Below are 22160 nucleotides of genomic sequence, written 5' to 3' on the forward strand. Positions count from 1 at the left end.
CTGCAGGACTCACACTTTGGCACTGTTAGTGCCTTATCAGAGTGACTTTCTTCACAGCCAACCAAACCGATGGCAAGTAGTGGGCATCCTTGGTGGCTGTGCTTTTCTCATGGTGTCTTTATTAGTCTACCATGAAAGGAAGGTTCTGTTCAATCCTTTCAGATTGAACTGGAGGATCATGTTTTATAAAAAGTCCATAGGCTCCGCACTTTTCTTCGTATAATTTATAGGTGTGGAGTTCTGCACTTTTGTGGTGGCAGAAAAATAGATGGTCCAAACGTAGCTTAAAAACCAAAAAGGTTACACAGATAACTTCTGGAAAAGAAGACAGGTCATGTGAGATAACAGCTTAATTCTCGTCTGTGTTATATCCTTATTCTTGCTGCTCTCCTCAAACACTGCTGTGGTTACTCAGAGCCAAATGTCTGCTTTGCAAACCGGTCTGAAGCAAATGAAAGGAGCTCCAGCAGCAGCGTGCCACCGCCATCCATCGGGGAGCCAAGAGAGCGAACTATTGCTGTAGTGCAAAGCCTGGCTGAGCAGGGTGTCCTTCCCTCAGCTCTCTGGTGTTTGGTAAAGGTCAGCTTTAAAGCCTTATCTGCAGGGCTGAGGAGCTGCATTCCATTGACGTGCTCTGCTGCTCCATGTGTAACGCAGCGTAAATACGCTTCTCTCTTTTTTTTCTTTCTTTAGCAAAACCACACTCCCGCTTTATAAATAAATTGTTGCGTTATCTTTGTTCAGGCACCCAGGGAGCAGAGTGTGAACGTTGCTGTGCACAGCCCAGCTGTGTGCCCAGAGCAGGGCAGCCCTGTGGGCTGAAATAGATTCCATGAAGTGGGGGCTGTCAAGGGCACCTCCAGAGCAGGCAGCAGCCAGGGCCCCTCATCCAGCTGGTAACTCAGGTCCTACTTGGCTCTTGGTGTGAAAGGCCAAATCTACTAATTTAGCACTTTTATTTTTAGTATCGAAGTTTTGATGCTTCATGTCGCTTTGAAACACGTTTGTCAAGGTTTGGTCCTTTAAGGACGCAGCAGGGTATATCCCAACCTCAGGTCTCTTCAGGAGCTGCAGAAAAAGGGCTGAGAGCAGCAGATTCCAGGCAATGAGAAAATCCTGTGTAACAATAGGGATCATTTGGCCTGGAGAATCATTGTGCATTCAGTTCTTCCCCACAATTGTTATTGTGCATTGTTTCCACTACCTGGAGCGATGCTCTGTGCTTGCCTTGAACTCCTCTTGCTTGCTCCAGGAAGAATCCTGCACGTAGTTCAGTGGGAAGAGTGCAGGGAAATGGCAACTCTGTGTTGAAGCTGTGCAAAGAAAGCACAAAATCTGTTGTTTTGTGAGCACATTCTGAAGGATCTTAACCTGCAGGTGACACACAGCGCCTGGCAGGGCAGGCTTTTGGCCTTAGTGCAGTGGAGCCATGGGAAGAAAAGCACAGCTCCTCTTAGAAGTGTTCTGTAAGTTCAGGAGACGTGGTTTAGGTGTTGAAGGCCAAAAATGCCTATTCCATCAGCACTGCTGCTGTGGGATGTGCAGTCTGTGCTGCCTGGCAGACAGTGCATCTGGTGTCGGGGCTGCCCTCCGACTCTTTGCAGGGACCTCTCTGTACACAAGCAAAGTATGGCATTGTTTGCTCTTTATTTAGCCACTCGGAATGAGGAGAGGAGGAAAAGAGGAGAGGGCTGTAATTTTAAGGGGCATTTGATTCATAAAATCAAATGGGGTTTGTGCTTCCCAGAAATAGCTTGCAAGGCTTGTGAAACCACAACCCCCGCAGGATTCTCCCATCCTCTTTTTCAGTGATTAAGATTTTTATGGGGTTTTTTTTTTTTCCTTCTTTTTTTTTCTTTTTTCCTTCAGTTAAACACATCTGGGATTTTTAGTAGAACAGATCTTTTGTACAGTGGCTCCATGTGGCTGGATGTCAGCATGGTTCTCTTCAGTGAGAAAACACATAACCGCTGGCCAGCATCCAGGTGAGACTTGGCCAACTGTGTGTTTGACTGAGCATCTCACAGAGGCTTCTTTTGACCTGAGAAGTTAAATTTTATAGAAAAAGATCCCAAAAACTATAAAGAGGAAAGAGTAGATTCACCAGGGAGCTGCTTTAGAGCATCCTGAGCCCAGCCCTGCTGCTGCTGCCCGCTGCGCCCACGCTTACCCCAGTGCTGGAACAGCTTTCTGTGCCATCATTGCCACCAGTGCTGCTTTTGGTGTCTGTGGAATTGCTGAGTGAGGACTGAATGCAAATCCCACAGGTTTAGGGGCTGGCTCCTCTATAGCTCTGGTGTGTGTTGATGCAGATGCCACAGGGCAGACTTTGAGTGGGATATTGTATGTGGAGGCCAATATAAATACATTTGTGCACAACAGTTGTGCAGTGTGAAGATGAAGTTGGAGTGGCTGATGCTGACAGAAACCACGTTATGTTCTGTTGCATTACTTCACTCGACTGCAAGTAATACCCTCGTGGTTTTGCCAGGGTCTGAGAGCCAAATGAGCTGCTGCAGGCCTGCTGGTTGTGGAAATGAAGTGTTTCCAGGGAGGGCTGCTCTTTGCTGTGTCTTTGATCTGAGCACTTATCTGCTGGGCACTGTCTCACCTTCTCCCTGGTTCCTCCCCTGTGATTTTCCTGGTGATATTCCTGTGGCATCAGGGGTTGGTGGGGTAGGGGCTGCTGAGGCTCCTGGGCACCCCTGAGCAAGCCAACATCAAGTGGAAACCTCTGGGTGAATGTAGTACTGCATTTAGGGTGCTGTATTTATGTCTGGTATTAAATGAATTGGTTACAGCTAGTGTCGGAGTGCATTTTATCTACTTCAGGGTACTTATGTAGCTAAATATACACGTTATCTGCGAACCCCAGGCTCCTTTGCCTCTTTACCTTCTCTTATCTCCCAGACCACATATGTGAAGCTGAGCCAGAATAAGATTGAAGGTGTGTTCGGTCGCCTTCACTGCTTTGTGATGGTTCAGATGCCACTGAAGTCATGCTGGTCCCCCTGTCTGGGACTGACACCAATGGTATTTTGCCCAAGATTTTATGTGTGTGGTAATGAAGTAGAGAACTGGGCTCTGGGGGCCCAGCCCAACACCCGTGCTAATGGGTTATTGTTGTTGGCTGTGGCTGTGCATCAGCTGTTGTAGGTTTTCATGTGAGCAGTGCTGCAAAAATGGGAGGTCTGTGCCACAGAGTTCTTTGCCCAGCTCTTATCAATGGGAGGGTGAAGCTGTAGTTTGTTGTGCTGTGGTGAATCTGCAGTAAAGAAGCTGGCCTGGAGTTTGGAGTGAGATTTAATTTAGTGCCTTTCACTTTTGAAAGGGTACCTGATAAACGCTATTAGCTATTTTAATTGAAGTGTTCCACCTGTCGTTTAGTAAGAGCAGAAAGCCCTTCTGTCTTCAAGAGGCCTGAAGGAAAGGTATAGCACGATATGGAAACATGGCTGTGTTATCTGAAAACAAATTAATCACAGTATTTTTTAAGTGGGGAGAGAGAAAGGAGCACAGTGCATTATGACTTGGACATTAGGAGCCAGAGTTACCTAATGCATTCTTATACTATGTAGGAAAACACAATGCACTGTTAAGAACTGTTTTTGTTTCCCTATTGTTTGGTATCACCCATAGCAACTACGTATGTAAACAAATGTTTGGTATAGAAACAGCCTTTGTGGAATGCTGCAGATAATATTTAAAGAGTGTTTGTGCTTCTATTCCTGCGAGGCTTTGATACGACCCAGTTGCACGGCTGGTAATGATGTTGAACACGGGGATTGTGGCAGGACCCCAGGAGAGCTGCGGGGCCAAAGAATGGATTTAGGAACACACAGAAGCCTTGAAGGACTGAGACATAAAGTGCAGGAGGAGGATAAACTTTTCTTTCTTTAAGGAGTTTCGATGAATCATTAGAAAATTTGGTTTATATAAACACTTAAATCCTATAATTATATAAATTGAGCCCGAGTTACAGGCTGTGGGCTTACTTTTCTGATTTATTTGAAATGAGTGAAGTGAGGGTCATTTTGAAGGTTCTTTATTCTGTTTGGCAACAGAATGGGAGGAAAAAAAAGTCATGAAAAGTGGAAAAGCTGCATTCCTTCCCCCAGTTATCTGCAGCCTGTGGGGAGCTCTGTTTATTGGGAGTTCTATTTGTTTGTGGGGACCGGCTGTAACTGATGCAAAAAAAAATCTGATCATGATGCACAGTTGGCAGTGTGACTAAGTCTGTTAATAAACCGAGTCTTGTGAGTTAAACCAAGTAGTCAGACCAGCCAAGTATTGTTGCTGTTAATGCTATAGATCCTTCGTGTTCCCCAGGGCCCTCTTCCCACTGAACTTGCTGGCAGGATGGCCTGAGTTGAGCGCATGCTGGGATGGCCAACCCATGCTGCTAAGCTCCATGGTAGGGCTGCCACCAGGACTGGTTAGTTGGTAACAGGGAATCTTGATTAACAACATTGGGACTTTGGTATTTGGTTTTATTCATTGTTGGCATGAAGCTGAGAGCTTTAGGAAGTGCTGCACAGCCCCAGCCCAGCAAGTGCCCGCTGGGTGGGAGGAAGACCCCGTCTCCCTTGTGATCATTCCCAACAACAGCAGATTTGTGGCCAAGTTCCCTCTAACCCAGAAACCCCTTCTGGAGCTGCTAGAAGATTGCAGTGGTAAGGTTGTCCAAACCACTGTATTTTTATGACACATTCCAGTTTGCAGAAGAGATGATGTTTTCTAAGACAGTTCCCATCCAAAGTCTCAGCTAGTTCTAATCGTAGGGGTGATTTGAATGCCTTACAAGGATTTCTTTGAGCCCAAAGGCTTGGAGGCAAGATTGGACCATAGTACAGCAACAATGACATTCACCCTTCCCTGCCCATGTCAGGTTATGGTGCTGGCTAACAGAGCCTGTCCTGGGCTGCTTTTTGGGAAGGACTTGCCCTGAGCATTTGTTGCTCTTTTCTCCATTCTCCTCTCTGAGAGCTGGGTACTGCTGTTCTGGGGATGGAGGGGTCAATTTTGAGATGGAACCCAAGCACCAAAGCCTCCTCCCTCCCAGTCCCAGCCTTTGAAAGCTCTCCATTTTGGTCTGGACATTCAGCATAAGAATTCAGTGTTACAGGAGGGCCATGGGGCTTGGGCTTAAAAGTGTTTTATCATCTTGTTTTACCTAGAAGCACGCAGCTGCTGGTGGCTGAATGTTCTTAGGGTGCTTCTCTGGGATCTGGCAGCTGTAGGAGTCTGTCAGGTGGAAGGGATGAAAGAAGGAACAAACATTTCAGCAACCAGTTAACATCTGAGGTCATCCCCAAAGTGCGGTGAGATTCTCCTGTGCTGTAAGGCCTTTAATTATAAGGGAAATCCTGTTTCAAGGCTTGTAATATTTCTGTGGTTGTAACAAAATATTCTGCAAAACCAGGTAGTAAAACCTCAGTGAGAAAATATCTTTTTCATGTTTTGTTCTTGTACTTCAGTGCCCAACTCCCATTGCTGTTCCTTCAACAAATCTCCTCCTGATGTTTTCAGTTTGTGATGATGTGGAGCAGTGAGAGATCTGTTGGAGGTTCATCAGGTCCCAGTGGCGTGCAGCTGCTCAGCACAGGGCAAAGCTTTGTGCAGGTTTCTGTTCAGCTCGCTGCTGTTGGGCTGGAAACTGAGTGACAAGGAAGCACTGAAACCATTAGCAGTGAAAGCTCCTGTTGCTCGTGGTAGCAATTATTCAAGAGAAATAATAACAACAACAACGATAACAATGGTAATAACGATAATGATAATGAATTACAGTCCTACAAACATGCTGAGCTCGCGGTGCTGCACAGCGTTGTGAGGATGCGTCCATCATCCAGCATCAGCTTCAGGGCTTACCTGGGGTTTGTGCAGCCTGCAGCAGGAGCTCTGGCTCCAGTGTTTATTCAGTCTAGTAAAAACACTACAAACGGGAGTAAACCTGGTTTGACCCACGCTGCTTTCAGTCCTGCCGTGCAGTATAAAACCTTCAGAAGGGGTTTTCCTGCCTAGATAAGATCACTGCAAGGCCTGCCTGAGTGTAGTTGCCTACTTGGTTGCAATTTGTTTTACTTCATCACAAAATCATTAAGCGCAAGGAAGAAGATTGTAAGGCGTTAGGTTATTTATCCTGATAATTGAAAACACGCACGACACTCTGGCCGTGGCTGTTCAAAGCAGTAACCCCAGGCAAGTTCAAATACTGTAAAAGGAGTTAATCATCGATTTCAGAATGTGTCAAGTTTATTGATCTTGTTAACAGGAAAATCCGTGTGTGGCTGCCTCGGTGGGGCAGGAAAGCAGTTATCTGAGCCGTGAGGAGCTGGATGCTGTTATTGATGCCTGAGTCAACCACAGCCGGTGTTAAGCATAAACAAACTGCAAACGTTACCTGCCATAGCTCTCCAGGCAAATGTCTTGTGTCAGTAAATGTACTTACAACAGATTTTCTCTCAATCATGATTTTGCTGGAGGTTAATGCACACATCCTTTGCCGCAGTGCCATCCAGAAGCATGGCATACAAGTGGTCCCCATCCTAGGTTCACGGCCGCTTTTGGGGTGTCAGGGGTGAGAAGGTTCTGCTGTAGTCCTCCATCTAACCAGCTCTTAATGAGGCTGGCTGCACTCAGGTTTTCTTCCCCTCAGTTGTTACGCTGCAGTGTGCTGCAGTGCCAAAGCCTCCAGGCGCCATGGAAGCAGTGGGAAGTTAGCCCGGGTGCAAGCTCTCTTGAGCTGACTGTGTTGAAAAGATGGGATTTCAGTAGCTGCTATCTTAAGTTTCCTTCCTAGAAGGTAGTTATGTAACTCACTTCTACATTTTATCTGCATTATTACTAGTGGTTCTACGATTTCCAGCTTGCAAGAAGGAAGAATGAATTGTTTTAGAAGCTCTTAATCTGGAAGTACTAAAAGCATGGCAAAGTCCTTTTCTTTACTACTTGCAGCTGAGCTGGTTTCTGAGTCCTCCAGGTGGGACTTCTGCTTCTCGAGGCAATTCTTAGCATTTATTGAAGCTTTGGTGGTGTCAGTGTGTCCCCCTCTATGGATGCAGGTGCCTGAGCACAGCCAGCAGGTGAGAACTGGGACTTCAGTGCAAGTAGTATTGAAGTGAAGAAAAGATACCAAGAGCAACTGTGATTTTAGCAATGAGAAATGCAGAGGAGTGATCTGGGGAATGTTTGCTTGCACAGGGAGCTGGTTTGGAGGCCATAACTGACATCAGGAGCTGCCACTGAGCCAGAGTCTCTGACTCAGCTGATGGGGATGAAGCCAGAGCAGCTCTATGGATGCCTGCAGAGCTGCTCTGTCTTCTTCTGAGTGTGACTAGCACAGAAATGTTACCCCACCTGTGACACAGAAGATGTTTTTATGGGATGAAGCGGACAAATAACCATCATGCCAAACTGAAGTACCCCAACAGGATAAATGGAACATAAATGGTATACAAATACTGGTGTCTCCTCGGGTTCTCGTGCACAGCATGCATAAATCACCTTGCTGCATGGGTTGTGTGTGTACGTGCCTTTTTAGATGAAGTTTGGCATAATCCTCATTTAATTTTTTCTGCAGTTGTGAAACACGTGTTTTATGTTACCACAACACGATAGGAGTTAGAGCTGATACAGACCAGCATTTCGCCCACTCAGAGATAAAATACAGCTCTTAGATTTGATAAGGCGCAACTGCAAGTGTGCCAGGACAGACTTTATTTAAGCAAGGCTTTAGGAACAGTTTTTTGGAGCTACTTTTATCTGACATAATATTTTTTCAGTGAGGGAATGCATTGATACCATTTACAATGTGTGTACAACTGTATCGATAGCAGTTAATTTCAACATTACAGCTGCAATGCTGTGTGCTATGGCTCGGCCCACTGTGCTGAGCATGGGAGCAGGAAGGAGACCTGACCCAGGAGTGGGTGCTGTCAGGGCTCCAAACATCCTCTATGTCAAAGTACAGAAGAGGTTGCTTGCAAATTGTCTTAGAATTCTGCAATCCATACATGGCTGCAGGTTAGCGTAATTACTTCTAATGCAAAGCTTCATCTTTTTTCTTCTTCTGCCAGTTGAGCGAGAAGAAACGGTGCTGGTTTGGGAAGCAGGAAGGTGGTTTCTTTCCCCTTGAATAGCAGCTATTTGGCTGCAGATGAACTGCCAGGTGGCATTATCTCACATGTTTTGTACAAACACCTTATTGCAAATGAGCTGGGCTTTCCTTTGAGTTCCCTGGACAAACATTTTAAGCTGGCAGTGTTTCTAACTGCTTGGCCTTGCAAAATCAGCCATGTTTTCCTCTTTACTTACCGCCACAAGTAATGGCAGCTGCCATTTTCATGCAGTTCTTTCTTCAGATCAGGATCTCTGTAATTTAGGCTGGGTGTCCTTCTCAAGGCCAACTGAAATAGGAATCTCCCGGTCCCAAGCCCACCTACTGAAGAGTGACTGCTTCACTCTGCTCTGTGCAGCCTGTGTCGTGGGGCATAACGCTCCTAAAGAAAGCAAACAAGTTCCTTCTGCCTTATTCTGTTACCTTTATGGAGTGGATGGACAGATTTTCATTTTCACTGAAGCATATTTTCCCTCGTGTTTGTTGTCTTAAGAATGAATTTCTTATCATGAAAGCAATCTTTTTTCAGAAGGCATTCTCGGTGCGATATAACTCATGGTACCCTTTAAAGCAGACTGGCTATTCCCAGCTGGGTAGCCTCTATTTATGTGTGTCTGTCAGTAGCAGAATTTATGATAGACCTGCAAGTTATGTGAACTTTAAATGTTTTCACAGTTGTTAAACTTGACCAACTATTTCAAATAAGACTAGCTGCTTAAAATGGTCTGGGCTTTACCAGCTACCCCCAGCCAAAGCACAGCATTATGCTCATCAGCTCAGCACCCCCCAGACTGCTCGTTGGCAGGGAAAAACGCTGCCTTCGTACCTTGACAGGATTCCTAAGAAAGCCCTGTAGAAAAATGTGTTTTCCACTAGGTTTTTTAAAAGGAGTCTGGAATGTCAGGTCATCTTTTTCCACATAATCTCTCTCCATCCAGTGTGTTTGCTTTGAAGTGCTCAGCCCAGCAGAAGGGATGTGTATGCATTCAGGGCTGGACTTACCACATCAAGAGGAGCAAGGCAACGTGGCTGCACAGGTAGTTGGTTACCTGCAGCTTTGTCTGCTATAGGAGCAGGCATCCAGCAGCGCTGTGTTTGGGTCTGGCTGTGCTGAGGTCTGTGCCCATGGGCAGGCAGCCCTCACACTGCATGTGCCCCAGCACCCCATGGGTAGAGCTCAGCAGCTTCACCAGCATCTCCATGAAGTAAAAGTAGAAGTGAAATGACTAATTTTGCAGGAGCTTAAGCTTGTGGTGGTTACTCTTATTTTTGTAGCGACTGCAGGCTGTAGTAGTTATTGATGGGTGCAAATTTTTGGTCGAATAATAGTTTAAACAAGCTAACATTATATGTATTATTTTTAATTAACTTCTGCTGAGGCATGTGTTTCACTTTTAATTCAAGTGTCAGGTTTGTGAAGTCTGTTTTTCATCATGCTTAAGGTTAAAATATTAGGTCACCAGAAGAAAGACCTACTTGAGTCACATAAGACAAATTAAATGTTAGAAGGAAGGAGAGGGGAGGGAGGAGAAGAGAAAAAAAAAGAAGCTGTGCCTTAAGAAAATAAGGTAGAGCAGGAAAAGGTTAGAGAGAGAGATAAAATGGGCTGCAGGAGTCCTGAAACTCCTTTTGTAGCATTCAGAATTGGCTCATGGTGCCACACAAGATTTAGCATCAGTTGTAAATAAATAGTTCAGAGCTGTGTATGCAGTGTCCTGAGGCAGAGGAAAGAGTGGGATGTTGACTTCTGTAGGGAGGCCCTATGGACAGTGAGCAATCTGCATTAGCTTTAGCAAGGAGTGGAACGGGTCTGTAAGGCACGTCGCTGGAGAATAGGATGTCTGGGTGTCTTCTGTGGGAGAGAAAGCAAATAATCTGTAGATGGGAAAATTAGCTTGAAAATGAACTTACTTGCCCACATTATGGAAACGGTCTGTGTGTTAGTACCACAGAAGTATATTTTGATCTGAATGAAATGTATTCATTTGAGATACGTTAATTTATGAGTGTGCATTGTTTCCTGTGTGTTCTGGAAGACAACGGTCCTGCTGCAGAAGCTGGTGGGTATCGCACAGCAGCAAACACACTCTCTTGCTGAATAACTTCAGTTGTTGATAATGAGTAAGCAGTCGTGGGACAGACAGGAATCATTCGTTAGCAATGCAAACTGGAAAGTCTGAAATGTTTGTTTTTCCAGAAGAGAAGGGACACCTGACAAAGGAGATTTAATGTAAGGCAAGCAAAAAAGGAGTTACTTAAAACTTTGTTATTATTCTCACTCTTTGCTAATCACAGGGGTTCAAAGTGCCCTTTCTCTGCTGCTTTCTCAGAGCAGCACATGTCGGAGTACCCAGCTCCTTATACATTACAGCCAGGTTCTGCCATGCGTTTGATGTAAAGAGAGCTTCTCTTGTGGTATCAGTTGCATGAACACTCACTCTGAGGCCCCATTATGCCTATAAAGGGGCAGCTAAATATTGGGGAATAAAGCCCTTAATGTCCTGATGAAGCCATTTGGAAGGTGTCTGAACCCTGACTATATTACTGTATTTCTGCTGCATTTCAAGTTGCTGGGGTTTGGTTTTCTTTCAAAATACATCACAAAGGTGCACCTTTCTGTGAATTTTGTGGGGGAGGAAATCCAGTTTGTGGGGAGGAGATACACAGAAAGGTAAATGACCTCCTTCACGTGACTAAGTAAGGAATGAATTTCTTGATATTGAGGACTTCTGTCTGGCACAGGACAGAATTCAATCTAAGCGTGTCCTTCGTGATTTGTCTCATGATGATGGATGTAGATGGGGTGTGGTCTGGTCCAATTCATTTGCACCCAGGCGCCGTCAGACAGGCCTCGTATGGCTCCTTGCAGCCTAGTTTCGCTCCTTGTGGCCTGTTTTGGCTCCTGTGCCCCGCTGTGGCTTCCATGGCCTGGTACGGCCCCCATGGCCTGGTATTACTCCCCTGGCCTGGTATCGCTCTTGCAGCCTGGTATCACTCCTGTGGCCTGGCATCCCTCCTGCAGAATGGCTGCAGCTGAATGATGGCATACAGCCAGTGAGGGTTCCGTCAGGCCCTCCTTATCTAAAGGTTAATGCCTGATGAGCGGCGGATAAGGGATGTGTATGTGAGATCATCGCGGCTCCCTCAGAGTCCATGGGGAGGGAGAGTGTTTGGCTGTGCGGCACAAAGGTTTGCTACAAGAGGCAACGCTTAGCGCTTGTAATCTTATCCTGCCTGACTGCTCTTCAAAAACATGTTACATTTTTTTCTCCTGCATCTCAAAACTTGGACGAACGGACCTTCCAAACATAACCCTAAAATAGCTTTGTCAAACAAAACATGAGTGCGAGAAGTTTCCTGCCATTTCCCTAACTGCGAGCATATGATTTGCAGTTCATCTTGAATAATGATGTAACAGATGTGCCAGGAAAGATCCAAGCGCTGTTACCAGGGTCGTTCCTTAACCAGCTGCAGCTGCCGAGCCAGCACACAGCCTGGGCTGTGCACGGGGCCATGGGCTGTGCAGGAGGAGTTTGGGGGGAGGGGGCTGTTATATAGAGTGTTTAAGAGGAGAAAAAGAGTGAATCCCAGAGGCTAACGTCCCAGATGATTTAGTTGGTTTTGGTCAGTGCTTAAATCCAGCTCATGACCACAGGTATTGAGCTCATCTAGGCAGCTTTTGCTTTCCAAAAATCAACAGTTTTGATAGAGACACTGTAAAATTTCTGTACAATGACAAAAAGAAAGGAAAAAAGCGTGCAGTTGTGAATGGGTGCATCCTTGCCAAGGGATTAATTGTGTGGGAATTGTACTTCATTAAGCTTCCAAACTCTGGGTTCCGCACTGCTGCCCACCCTTGGTTAGCAGAACCACTTGTGGTTACAGCCGCCTTCCAGCACCCAAATCCCTGACCAGGAGTGAGCAGGGCAGTGAGCACAATGTTTGGCAGCCCCCAGCAATGTGTCCATGTGGTTGGGAGACGTGGGGTGACCAGGGAGCTCTGGCTGGCCCACTTTTAGCAGGGCATGGCTGCAGAGCTGGCCTGGGCCACTGTCTGCCCTCCCTGTACTGAGCCCAGAGGCACGTCCATTTTTGATGCTGTATCCATGTTGAAGGCATCGTGGTGAGCAGGTTGTCAGTGGGGAATGGGAAGTAACAAATAACCAAATGAAGTCAGTGCTCAGGCAGATGATAGTTGCTCATTGAATTATTTTTTGGTTATGGTTGGGAAGAAGGTGTCTCAGTGGTGCTGTGGGACTCTGTAAATGTAACGATGACAAAACCCAGCTTTATTCATTTTCTGTTTTATGCCTTCGCATTCCTAGTGAGCTGGTTAAACCCTGGCTGCCCTGTGACTTTAGAGGGGTGTCAAAACGCCAATAGCTTATATTGCACAGAACTTTCTCTTAAATTACATGGTGGTGTGCGAGTCTGGGTGATTCTTTTCTTTTTGCAGAGTAAAATGCAGCCTTCTCATTGCTGAAGTACTGTTATGAAACAGAGCCAGTATGGTCCCGTGTTCAAAGTCAGGCACAAGCAATGGGTTTTTGCTCTTTGGAAAGTCTGACAGAATATTATTCATCTGTTTGCTTTAAGGGATATCTGCCAAGTAGAAACTCTTTACCTTTTATTCTGAGCAAAGCTGGAACACGAGTGTGGAACAGAACACAATTTATTTGACAATGTAAAGTAATTTATACAGCATTTAGGCACGCACAGAGGGTGTATTTAATACATGTGGTAATAAAAATGTATTGATACACCTTTTAATTAATTGCACCATTTTATGGAGCAAATTTCTTCCCTCCATGCTGTCACCCATGGGCATTCGTTATGAACTCAGCTCCTCCATAGCAGCACCACCATCAGCATGGCTGCGGGTCGCAGATGTGAGATGTGTCAGTGCAGGTTTCAGCAGCAAGCAGGGCCCTCGTGGTGCAGCTGCTGAGGGGCACAGGGGGCTGTGCAGGGCTGTGCAGGGCTGGTGGGACCGAGCAGTGCTCCCTTGGAAGAGAAGGGCATAAAGCACTCGGTTGTCTGAGCTGGGCAGTGTTGGCTTCATTTTCCCATCACTGCTCTGCTGCTGGATATAAATTATTTAGATAAACAGCTCTGAGTAGTTGAGTGCTGTGGTAAAAAAACCTAAAAAACTAAGTAAGACAAAATGCCTTTCACTTTGTAAATGAGAAATTGTCTGGACAGCCTTCACGCAGAGCCAGCGCTATTCCTTCTCTACTGGGTAGATCTCAGAGGTAATGCTGCATTCATTTGCTGTTGCTTCTCATACCTTCTAGTGGTCCTAAAATGGGTTTTACAAACACGCTTTAATCCCGTGCTGGCTTTACATCACCATCTTCCTTTGTTGCTGCACATTACAGTGTCTTTGCCCTGCTGCTCTTCATAAATCCTCACTGTGGTAGAGTATGTGTCATTGTGCTAGGAAGGAGCATCAGAAAGGAAAGTGGGGCTCCTACCTCTTCTCCTGGGGCACTCAAAGCATTTGGGACCCGGCCTTGCCTTGTACAGTGACTACAGTGTAAGCTTAATCCATGGCACTGTGATTCCACGGAGCTGGAAGTGCTGGTACATGCGGAACTGCTGCAGGATCTAAAAGTGATGGGCAAGCTCCAAGGTAAACATCAAGGTTGGTCTAGCAAACAGAGTGGAAACCAAATGTGACAAGAAATACCCTTAAAACGGTTAAGTGCTCTATCGTCTGTCAGGCACTAAAATCCTGCACTTTCCTTCTTCTGTGTAGTCATTGCAAGGGTTTGGGGTGTGGGATGTGCAGGAGGTGGGGCAGTGTGTTCATGTTTCGTCCCCACTCAGCAGCGCCCATAGCCATGGGTTGTTTTCTCTCTCTTTAGGACTTACTTTTGTGTGTTGACTCTAACACATTAATTGCAGAAGGGCTTCTGTCTTACCTCCTGGTGAGCCCCAGGACCCACCGTGTTGCTGTGGGTGGGGTCATATCAGGACCATGAAGCACAGGAGGTGAGCATCGCATGGGTTACGTAGGAGGAATCGGCTGCCTCGGCCTCCATCCCAGAGCCAGACCTCTGCATTTAAAGCCAGCCAGAGGCGGCTGCCAGCTGGCAGCAGGAGGTGCAGATGTGTTAAGGCCAGGCAAGAGCTCTGTCCCACTCTGCTGCTCCCACTCCATTTGATTTATCCTTCTGCCCCATCACGGAGCTGTTCTCCAAGACAATTCAAGGTAGTGCCTCCATCTGAGCCACTCATTTTACATCTTCCCTCTGCAATTCCACTCTGGCATGCAGAGGCTTTGGGATCTCAGCTCTCCTCTTTCCTCTAATCTTCACCTCCCGAGATAATCTCCCAAATCCTCCTCCTCAGGGCATTTCCATCAAGGTAAGCGGGTGGCCCTGCTCACCAGCAAGCCCTACCACTACAGCCATTGCACTTAAATCTTCTTTAGTTCAAAGGTGAGCCTCAGTGCGAGGTGAATTTGCTTTGCAGATGTTAATTGCATTCCTCCTGATTTTGGCTTCTCTAATTGAGTGTTTAAATTGTGCTGCTGGATTGTCTACAAGAGCACTTGTTGTTGGGTGTAGTCCTTGAGTTAAATCCCCTATTAAATTATAATACAATTTTCAAAATAATATAAAACCCGAATTGTTAATAAGTAATTAGTTTTATTCTGTTTGGGGATTAATCGATTAGAAGATGGAGTGTTGACTTCCAGAGCCTGCAGTAGCTGCTGTGCTTTTCAGTGCATTTCAGCTGTTGCCCTTTCAGGAGCCAGCAGAGTATTCTGGCCATAGCCAGCTGTGCAGAAACACGCCAGTGTGCTCAGGTGTCTGCACCACCAATACTGGCCAGCCTGTTGGCATTGGCTGTGCTCTACTCAGCACATCTCAGCCTACCACTGCTGTAGTTAATGAAGATTGACAGGCAGCTTAGAGATGATGCTCCAATTCCAGTATCCTTGAGAAAGATGCCTGGACCCCTTCCCACCTGTCTCTCAGCAGTTGGCTGTGGAAGGTTCCCACCCCTCATCCACCTCTCTTCCCCATCCCCACTCCCAGTGCTGTGGGAGCCCCAGGCCCACAGTCCAGGAGCTGCAGAGAGCCGGGAGGTGCGTGGGGTGTCCCAAGGGGTGATCCCAGCACTTCTGCCCTCTAATCCCATTAGTGACAGGGCTCGAGGAGCCAGGCTGGACGCTGCTCTAAGCCCTGTGCACAATGCAGGGTGACTTCAAAGCAGGACGTGCCATTTGCATTTCCAAGCTCTCACAGCCAAGGTCTCCAGGAGGGGATGAAAGTGGCTTTTGTTAAATCTAATAGCAGCGTTGATTAAAAAAGATGTGATTTTCCCCTGTTAGCAGCATAGTCTGGTTGTGCTGTTATGCTTTTGGTGTCTGGAGGGGGATGAATGTGGGGGAAAGAAATACAGAAAGTTAACTTGTTGCCTAATCCAGCTACGACGTACCTGGGGTTATTCCAATATCACTTTTCCTCACTTGAGAGCTGTATAGAAGCTGTCTTATGTGGGTATTGGCACGAATAGCTGAAAATATTAATGTTTCATTAAGCTTGTCCCTGCCCTGTGACCTCAGCAGTGCTGAGGTGTCTGTTCAGGAGGGGGGTCCCAAATGTCTCCAACTGGGTTCTCAAAGTGAGAAAGTGAAAGGGCAGATTCTCGCCTGCAGACCCCTCCTGGAAGCCCCCATAAAGCTGTGTGCCAGCAGCGGGCTGCCCCTTACCTGCTCAAAGTAAGCACTGCCTGATCTGGTCTTCAGAGGCTTAGTCATTTCCTTTCTTTGCTTTGTTTGAAGAATATTGGCAAATAATTTCACATCTGGATTTATGCATTAAATGTCTCCTATAGTGTATAAAACAAAGCACCTAATGAAAGAAATCTGGCTTCTTAACTCCTGGTTTCGCTGTGGTTCTGTTTTAGCAATAACCGCTGCCACACTGGTGGAGTATTGATGAAACATTTCCTATTTCAGGGCTGGGAGGGGTGTGATTTTCATATGTGCTTCTAATTATGTCTCTGCCAGTGCAACTCTTCCTGCTGTGCTCATCGCTGTTAGAGGACAGGTTTGGTTCAGAAATAGATACCTGTTTCTGCCAAGCAGCTGAACACTCAGGATGTTGTGTGCTCCTTACATTCACTTTAGAATCATTTGTGAGCTCCTGCAAACTACCTGCAGCACCGCGGGGATGCAAAGCCTGTGCCGTGCCCTCTGCACTACCTAAAGACCATATAATCCCTTATCACAGGCTCTTAATGGAGGCGAGGATGGCGTGCAGGCTCTGCACCGCGCCAGCATCCCCAGAACGAATCGCGGGCTGCAGGACAAACGCTGTGAGCCCCTGACGTCGGCGCGGATAATCCGAGCGCCAGCACCCCGGGGGGACGTTTTGTTGCAGAATTGCGTGTGAAACACTTCACCCCTTTGTGTTTATGATTGATTTCAGGGATGAGTACGAAGAGGATGGTTTTTGCCAGCCCTACCGGGGGATCGCTTGTGCACGGTTTATTGGCAATCGGACCATTTATATGGAGTCTTTGCATATGCAAGGCGAAATAGAAAATCAGATCACAGGTGGGTAAAAAATGCGCTTGTCTCTTTCCCAGGAAACTTATTCCAAAAGGCTGCTGATGCTCTATAAACTGCAGTGCTTTTTTCATGTTTGCTGTTTGTTTGTGCTCTGTTGCTGTGAGCTCCTCAGTACAGATACAGAAACGTAGAGTGGTTTGGGTTGAAAGGGACCTTTAAGATCATCTAATTCCAACCCCCTGCTATAGGCACGGGCACCTCTCTCTAGGCCAAGTTGCCCCATCCAGCCTGGCCTTGAATGCCTCTGGGGAGTTTTGTCATTGTGCAGCCTGCAAGCGCTTTGATTTTCACTTGTTGGGCCAAAGATATCCAAATATCCAATGACTTTGCGAGCCATTATAAATTACTTGGGGAAATAATGTATAATTAGATTTTGGGTTTTGGTAACGTGCTTAACATTAGGCCAGTGTTGAAAACCAGATGTGATTTCTCTGTCAGCGAAATCAGCATCGTTAATAACTTTTAATGCAATTAGTGCTGTGTATTTCTGGAAGGTCTGTTCGTCACCTGGATCTCTGAAAGTAATAGCCGCAATGGGAAGGGAGGGCTGTGCTGGGGAGGGGAGAGCGCGGGAGTGAAATTCCCACCGGGTTAGGTAAAATCCTCTTGTATATTTTGCAGCTGCCTTCACCATGATTGGCACTTCCAGCCATTTGTCGGATAAATGCTCCCAGTTTGCTATTCCTTCGCTCTGCCACTACGCCTTCCCCTACTGCGATGAGACCTCCCCAGCTCCCAAGCCGCGGGACCTGTGCCGCGATGAATGTGAAATACTGGAAAATGTCCTGTGTCAGACGGAGTATATTTTTGCTAGATCCAATCCCATGATACTGATGAGATTAAAGCTGCCCAACTGTGAAGATCTTCCCCAGCCAGACAGCCCCGAAGCCGTCAATTGTATCCGGATTGGGATTCCCATGGCAGATCCCATAAATAAAAGTAAGTGAAGAGTGGTTTGGTTGCATGTCCATGCAGAAAATGTGATGGTGAAGGGGACGAAGCTGCTTGTGCCTCAGTGCTGGAGCTGGTGCTGAGCTGGGAAAGTACAAAGGCGCTGTGCTTTACCACTCTCCCTTAGGGCACTTCTGCCCTCACCAGTCTGGCGTGGGCTAAATTCAGAAATACTTTTTCAGTTATTTGTTCAGCTGTGCCTGCCCTTACAGTAAAATCCATTAACTTGGTTCTTATCTTTTGTAATTAATAAGTAAGGGGAAACAGTGTCAGCATCAGCATTGGAATACTGGGGAATGTTGGCAGTTTTAGCCTCCCTGTACAGCTCCAGAGCACTCAACTGCAGCTCTAGGGTCCAGTCCAGGGCTGTCCCTAGCTAGTTCAGCCAATTCTAGGTACCCACTGAACTCAGCCTTCGGTCAGGTCGGTTGGCAGCCTGCTCCCAACATTTATACATCTGAGTAGGCAAGTATAAAACATGGCTCCCATAAACCCTCCACCTTCATACAAAAATAATGTCTGCAATTCAAGTTCCTACGGTAGTTTTTACTTCTTTTGTGTATCTTATATTAAAAACGCTTGGCATAAGCTGTTTTCATTACAGAAGCATAAGCTTTAAATCCTCCCAGGAATGTGAATGCAAAGCAGGCCCCATATTGCAGCCGCAGCAAATTGGAGGCCCGTGCTCCTGAGCTGGCTCCACCGGCCTCGGGCCAGAAGAAGCGAGCAGATCCTTGCCTTTCATCATCTTCTCTTCCAGATCACAAATGCTACAACAGCACAGGGGTGGACTACCGGGGCACAGTGAGTGTGACCAGGTCAGGGCGGCAGTGCCAGCCATGGAACTCGCAGTACCCGCACACGCACACCTTCACTGCCATCAGGTACCCGGAGCTCAACGGGGGGCACTCCTACTGCCGCAACCCCGGCAACCAGAAGGACGCCCCGTGGTGCTTCACCTTGGATGAGAATTTCAAGTCTGAGATCTGCGACGTCCCGGCGTGTGGTAATTACTTTTTAACTATAGACACTCAATGTGTATTATCACAGAATATCCCAAGTTGGAGGGGACCCACACGGAGCACTGAGCCCAACCCCTGCACAGCAGCACCCAACCCCAGCACCATGGCAGGGCGGTGTCCCAGCGCTCCCTTTTTGGTTTGTCTTTACCAAACTGCCCCAGCTGCATTTTGGACTTACAAAAGGAATAAAAAGCTGAGATTCAGATCACATTTTATTTTCCTTTTCTAAGACCTGAGGGAAGAGAATGGCAGATCTGAACAAATGGTTCCTAATGGTTTAACCTGCATTAAAAAATAACAGTACCTATGGCATGCCAAGAAAACAGACAGCAGTTTGCATGGTCATGCCAGAAATGCATGCAGAAATGCCATGGAAATTCACAGCAGAAAGTTTCACACAGAATTGGATGCTGCTTCCAAGTTGTGACAGTGACATTACCTTTTCCCTTGGAAAGGAGATACCTTTTGATGTTACTGCTCAATAGCCAGAACCAAATTAAATTATTTCTGGTAATGGTTATGAACATTCCTGCGGTGAGACATGTGCTGAGCCTGCTCCAAAGTCTTTTTCAATTAATAGAAAGATGGGAATCGATGCCAAAATGGGATCTAAATTATGTCCTTAGTGAAAGAATAGATTGGGGACAGGCAGACAGTGTGGGATCATCATGTGCATCACAAACCCTCTCTAAAATTCACATACATTTTTCAGTCCTTTATCTCTTTTCATGCTGTTTCAGTTCTGCTATTTTTCTTGTTCATTAGGCACAGTGGTGGACTGCACAAGAGTAGTTTAAGCTATAAAACCTGGACACTGGCAGTAGTCAGGATGCTCCACAGGTCTGGTCAGCCCAGGGCTGTTTGCTCCATGAGCTGAGGTGCAGGTGCCTGGGTTGGTCCAGGCTGGGGAACCTGGCACAGCCCTGTGCCTTCCACAGGGCATCTGGATAATTGGGTAATTAGGAGTTGCTGGAGGGGAGCTGCTTGCAAGGCCCCCTCTGGATGGGCTCTGAGATCCCAGGACTGTTTTGGTCTTTTGATGTGTACTGGCTGAAAGCAAGACGCTTTTGGCCGTCTTTGCGAGAGTCTCTGGTTTGAACATTTTACTAGATAATAAATGAGATAGGCTGGCTGGCTCAAAGAATTCCTAACAAGGGTTTTAATTACCTCTCACCATTGCCTTAAATGGTACTTGCTGTACAGCTGGGTTGTATGGCATTATTATTTTAAGTACAGACAAATAGAGCTATATCAGGTGAGTAGTAATTTAATTGTTGAATGCTAATCAGCATATTAAAACCCAAATACCAAGTGGGACTTGCATTCTGCTTTTTTGGAGGAGCTGAAAGAGCCAATTTGGGCAAATTTTAATAAGTATTGTGCATTCTGTCTCACCAGGACACGCCTAAATGGGAAATGAATTTAATTGGGGTGGCTCTCAAGAAACCTATTAACCTAATGAGGCTTCGTGGCAGGGGCTGCTACTTAATAAGAATAATGATCTCCTTTGACTGAAGTGGCTCAGGTGATGAACCGGTGCCCAGGTCTCCATCTGCCTCACGCTGCTGCTTTCTTTTCCTTTCTTCAACTGTATCTTTCAGTTGTCTCACCAGCTGCAATAGATACGTTTCATAAAAGTTTGTCAACCTGAATATTGGAAACATGGAGCAATTCAAGCATGAGGCTTAGCAAAGGCAGATGTAGTGAAATGCTACGTGGAGACTTCATTCGTGGTTTGTTTGTTTGGTTTTCCCCAAACTAGATTATAAGGATGCCAAAGAAAAGAATAAAATGGAAATCCTGTACATCCTGGTGCCAAGTGTTACTATTCCCCTGGCCATAGCATTGCTCTTCTTCTTCATCTGCATCTGTCGCAACAACCAGAAGTCGTCCTCCCCTCCAGTTCAGAGACAGCCAAAGCACGTCAGAGGGCAGAACGTGGAGATGTCAATGCTCAACGCCTATAAACCAAAGGTGAGTCCGCAGCTTGTTCCTGCTTTGACTCTTTGTTGCCTGTAAGGGCAGGGAGTGCAGCGCTTTGATCCGTTCAGTGCTGAAAAGTTAAGCTGATTTCCAGCTTGTGGTTTCTGCTGGTGCCTTTGCTTCGGGTGAGCACTTTTCTTGTCATCAGCAGCAGAGCGAGTGTGGACCTGTATGTCTGCATCTGCAGAAATAGAAGCTGGAGCTTTTTGTAATGCAAAGGCAGCCCATTGCTGAAGTACCTCTTGGTTATTTGGAGACCTTTCTGAAGTCAGAAAGTAGTGCAGATAAATGCATGATTCAGCATTTTCTCAAGGTTTTTTTTTCCTGGGTCTGCTGTAGACACACGTCACCTCCACTCAGCTGAAATCACTTTGGAAAGATTTGCTCCTTGTTTTTTCAGGCTTACCCATTCTCTCAGTTAAAAGAGAAATTACTGAAACAGAGCCCGAGGATCTACCTCCAGCTCTGGCCAGCGCAGCTGGTGCGGAGCTGCTCTTGTTACCAGTGTTGTTTTGCTTCACTGTAGTCCCAGGTTCATGAAGCGCTTGCTTTTCAAATCACTTAAGATTCAAGCACGATTAACCTTGAGCTCCTTGTTTATCAGCAGGGCAGCCGGTGTGCAGACCTGCATGCATCACCCACTCGGGGCTGTAAATGCCTTCTGCCACCTACAGGCAGAACAGTGCCCTGGAAAGATTATTTCATTGTCTTTTTCACACCGTGCCAGTTCTCTTCAACTACAGCTTGAGGGAAGTGAAGCATTTCACAGGGGAGACCAACATCTACAAGTAATTAGTAACGGTGTGGAGTGTGATGTCTGAAACACTCCGACACGCCTTTGCACAAGCTGTTCTTTTTGCAGACAGACGACACAGTGAAATTAACCCAAATTGTGACTTCACTGAGGTGTCAGCAGTGTGAGCACTGAGCGCCACGTCTTCAGATTGTGCTGCTTTTTTGCAGCATTGCTGTTGTAAATATTCTTTCCACACCGCAGAGGTCACTGCAAGGTCTGCATAAGTTCAAGGTGTTGCACGGCATAATGCTCACACGAGACTCCTTGTATTAAACACTTACAGATACTGGGACTGCAAGGGTGGACAGGCAGAGTTCAATCTGCGCAGCAAATTTGTCTTTCTTTTTCCCTTGCTGTTCTTAGTTTCAGCTTCCTTGTACAGCATAGAGCAGCTGAAAATGCTTAATTCACACTCAATAACAAAATACCTGCTTAAAAAACAAGAGTGAATAATAGTAAAAAAGCCATTTTACTTGTCCCAGCTCCACCTTGCATCCAACCTCCATGGGGTACTGTGATAAATTTGGGTTTGCTCCTTGGCTCCCATTCAAAGGTATTTTGCTGAAATGCACACTAACTGAAGATGATGGGAAGATCAGCTTCATTTGCACAAGGCCCCGCTTTCCCCCTGGGCTGCTCACACGCTCGTGCCTGCTGCACAGGAGAGCGACTTATTTGCAAATATAGAGCACAGTCTTCTTGTTA

The 22160-nt window shown here is 46.4% G+C and overlaps 1 protein-coding gene across 2 annotated transcripts in view; it reads left to right on the forward strand.

The window, feature by feature from the left end:
- The window catches only part of ROR1 (receptor tyrosine kinase like orphan receptor 1), a 122960-nt gene that overhangs the window by 96033 nt on the left and 4767 nt on the right, over positions 1–22160 (forward strand). For both annotated transcript variants that reach the window (XM_015870818.2, XM_015870819.2), the window contains exons 5-8: positions 16561–16688; positions 17325–17642; positions 18415–18660; positions 20439–20650. In XM_015870818.2, the coding sequence (XP_015726304.1) occupies positions 16561–16688; positions 17325–17642; positions 18415–18660; positions 20439–20650 (904 nt within the window). The remainder of the gene's footprint in view (positions 1–16560; positions 16689–17324; positions 17643–18414; positions 18661–20438; positions 20651–22160) is intronic.

This window comes from Coturnix japonica, chromosome 8, assembly GCF_001577835.2.
Source record: "Coturnix japonica isolate 7356 chromosome 8, Coturnix japonica 2.1, whole genome shotgun sequence".
Classification (NCBI taxonomy): Eukaryota; Metazoa; Chordata; class Aves; order Galliformes; family Phasianidae; genus Coturnix; species Coturnix japonica.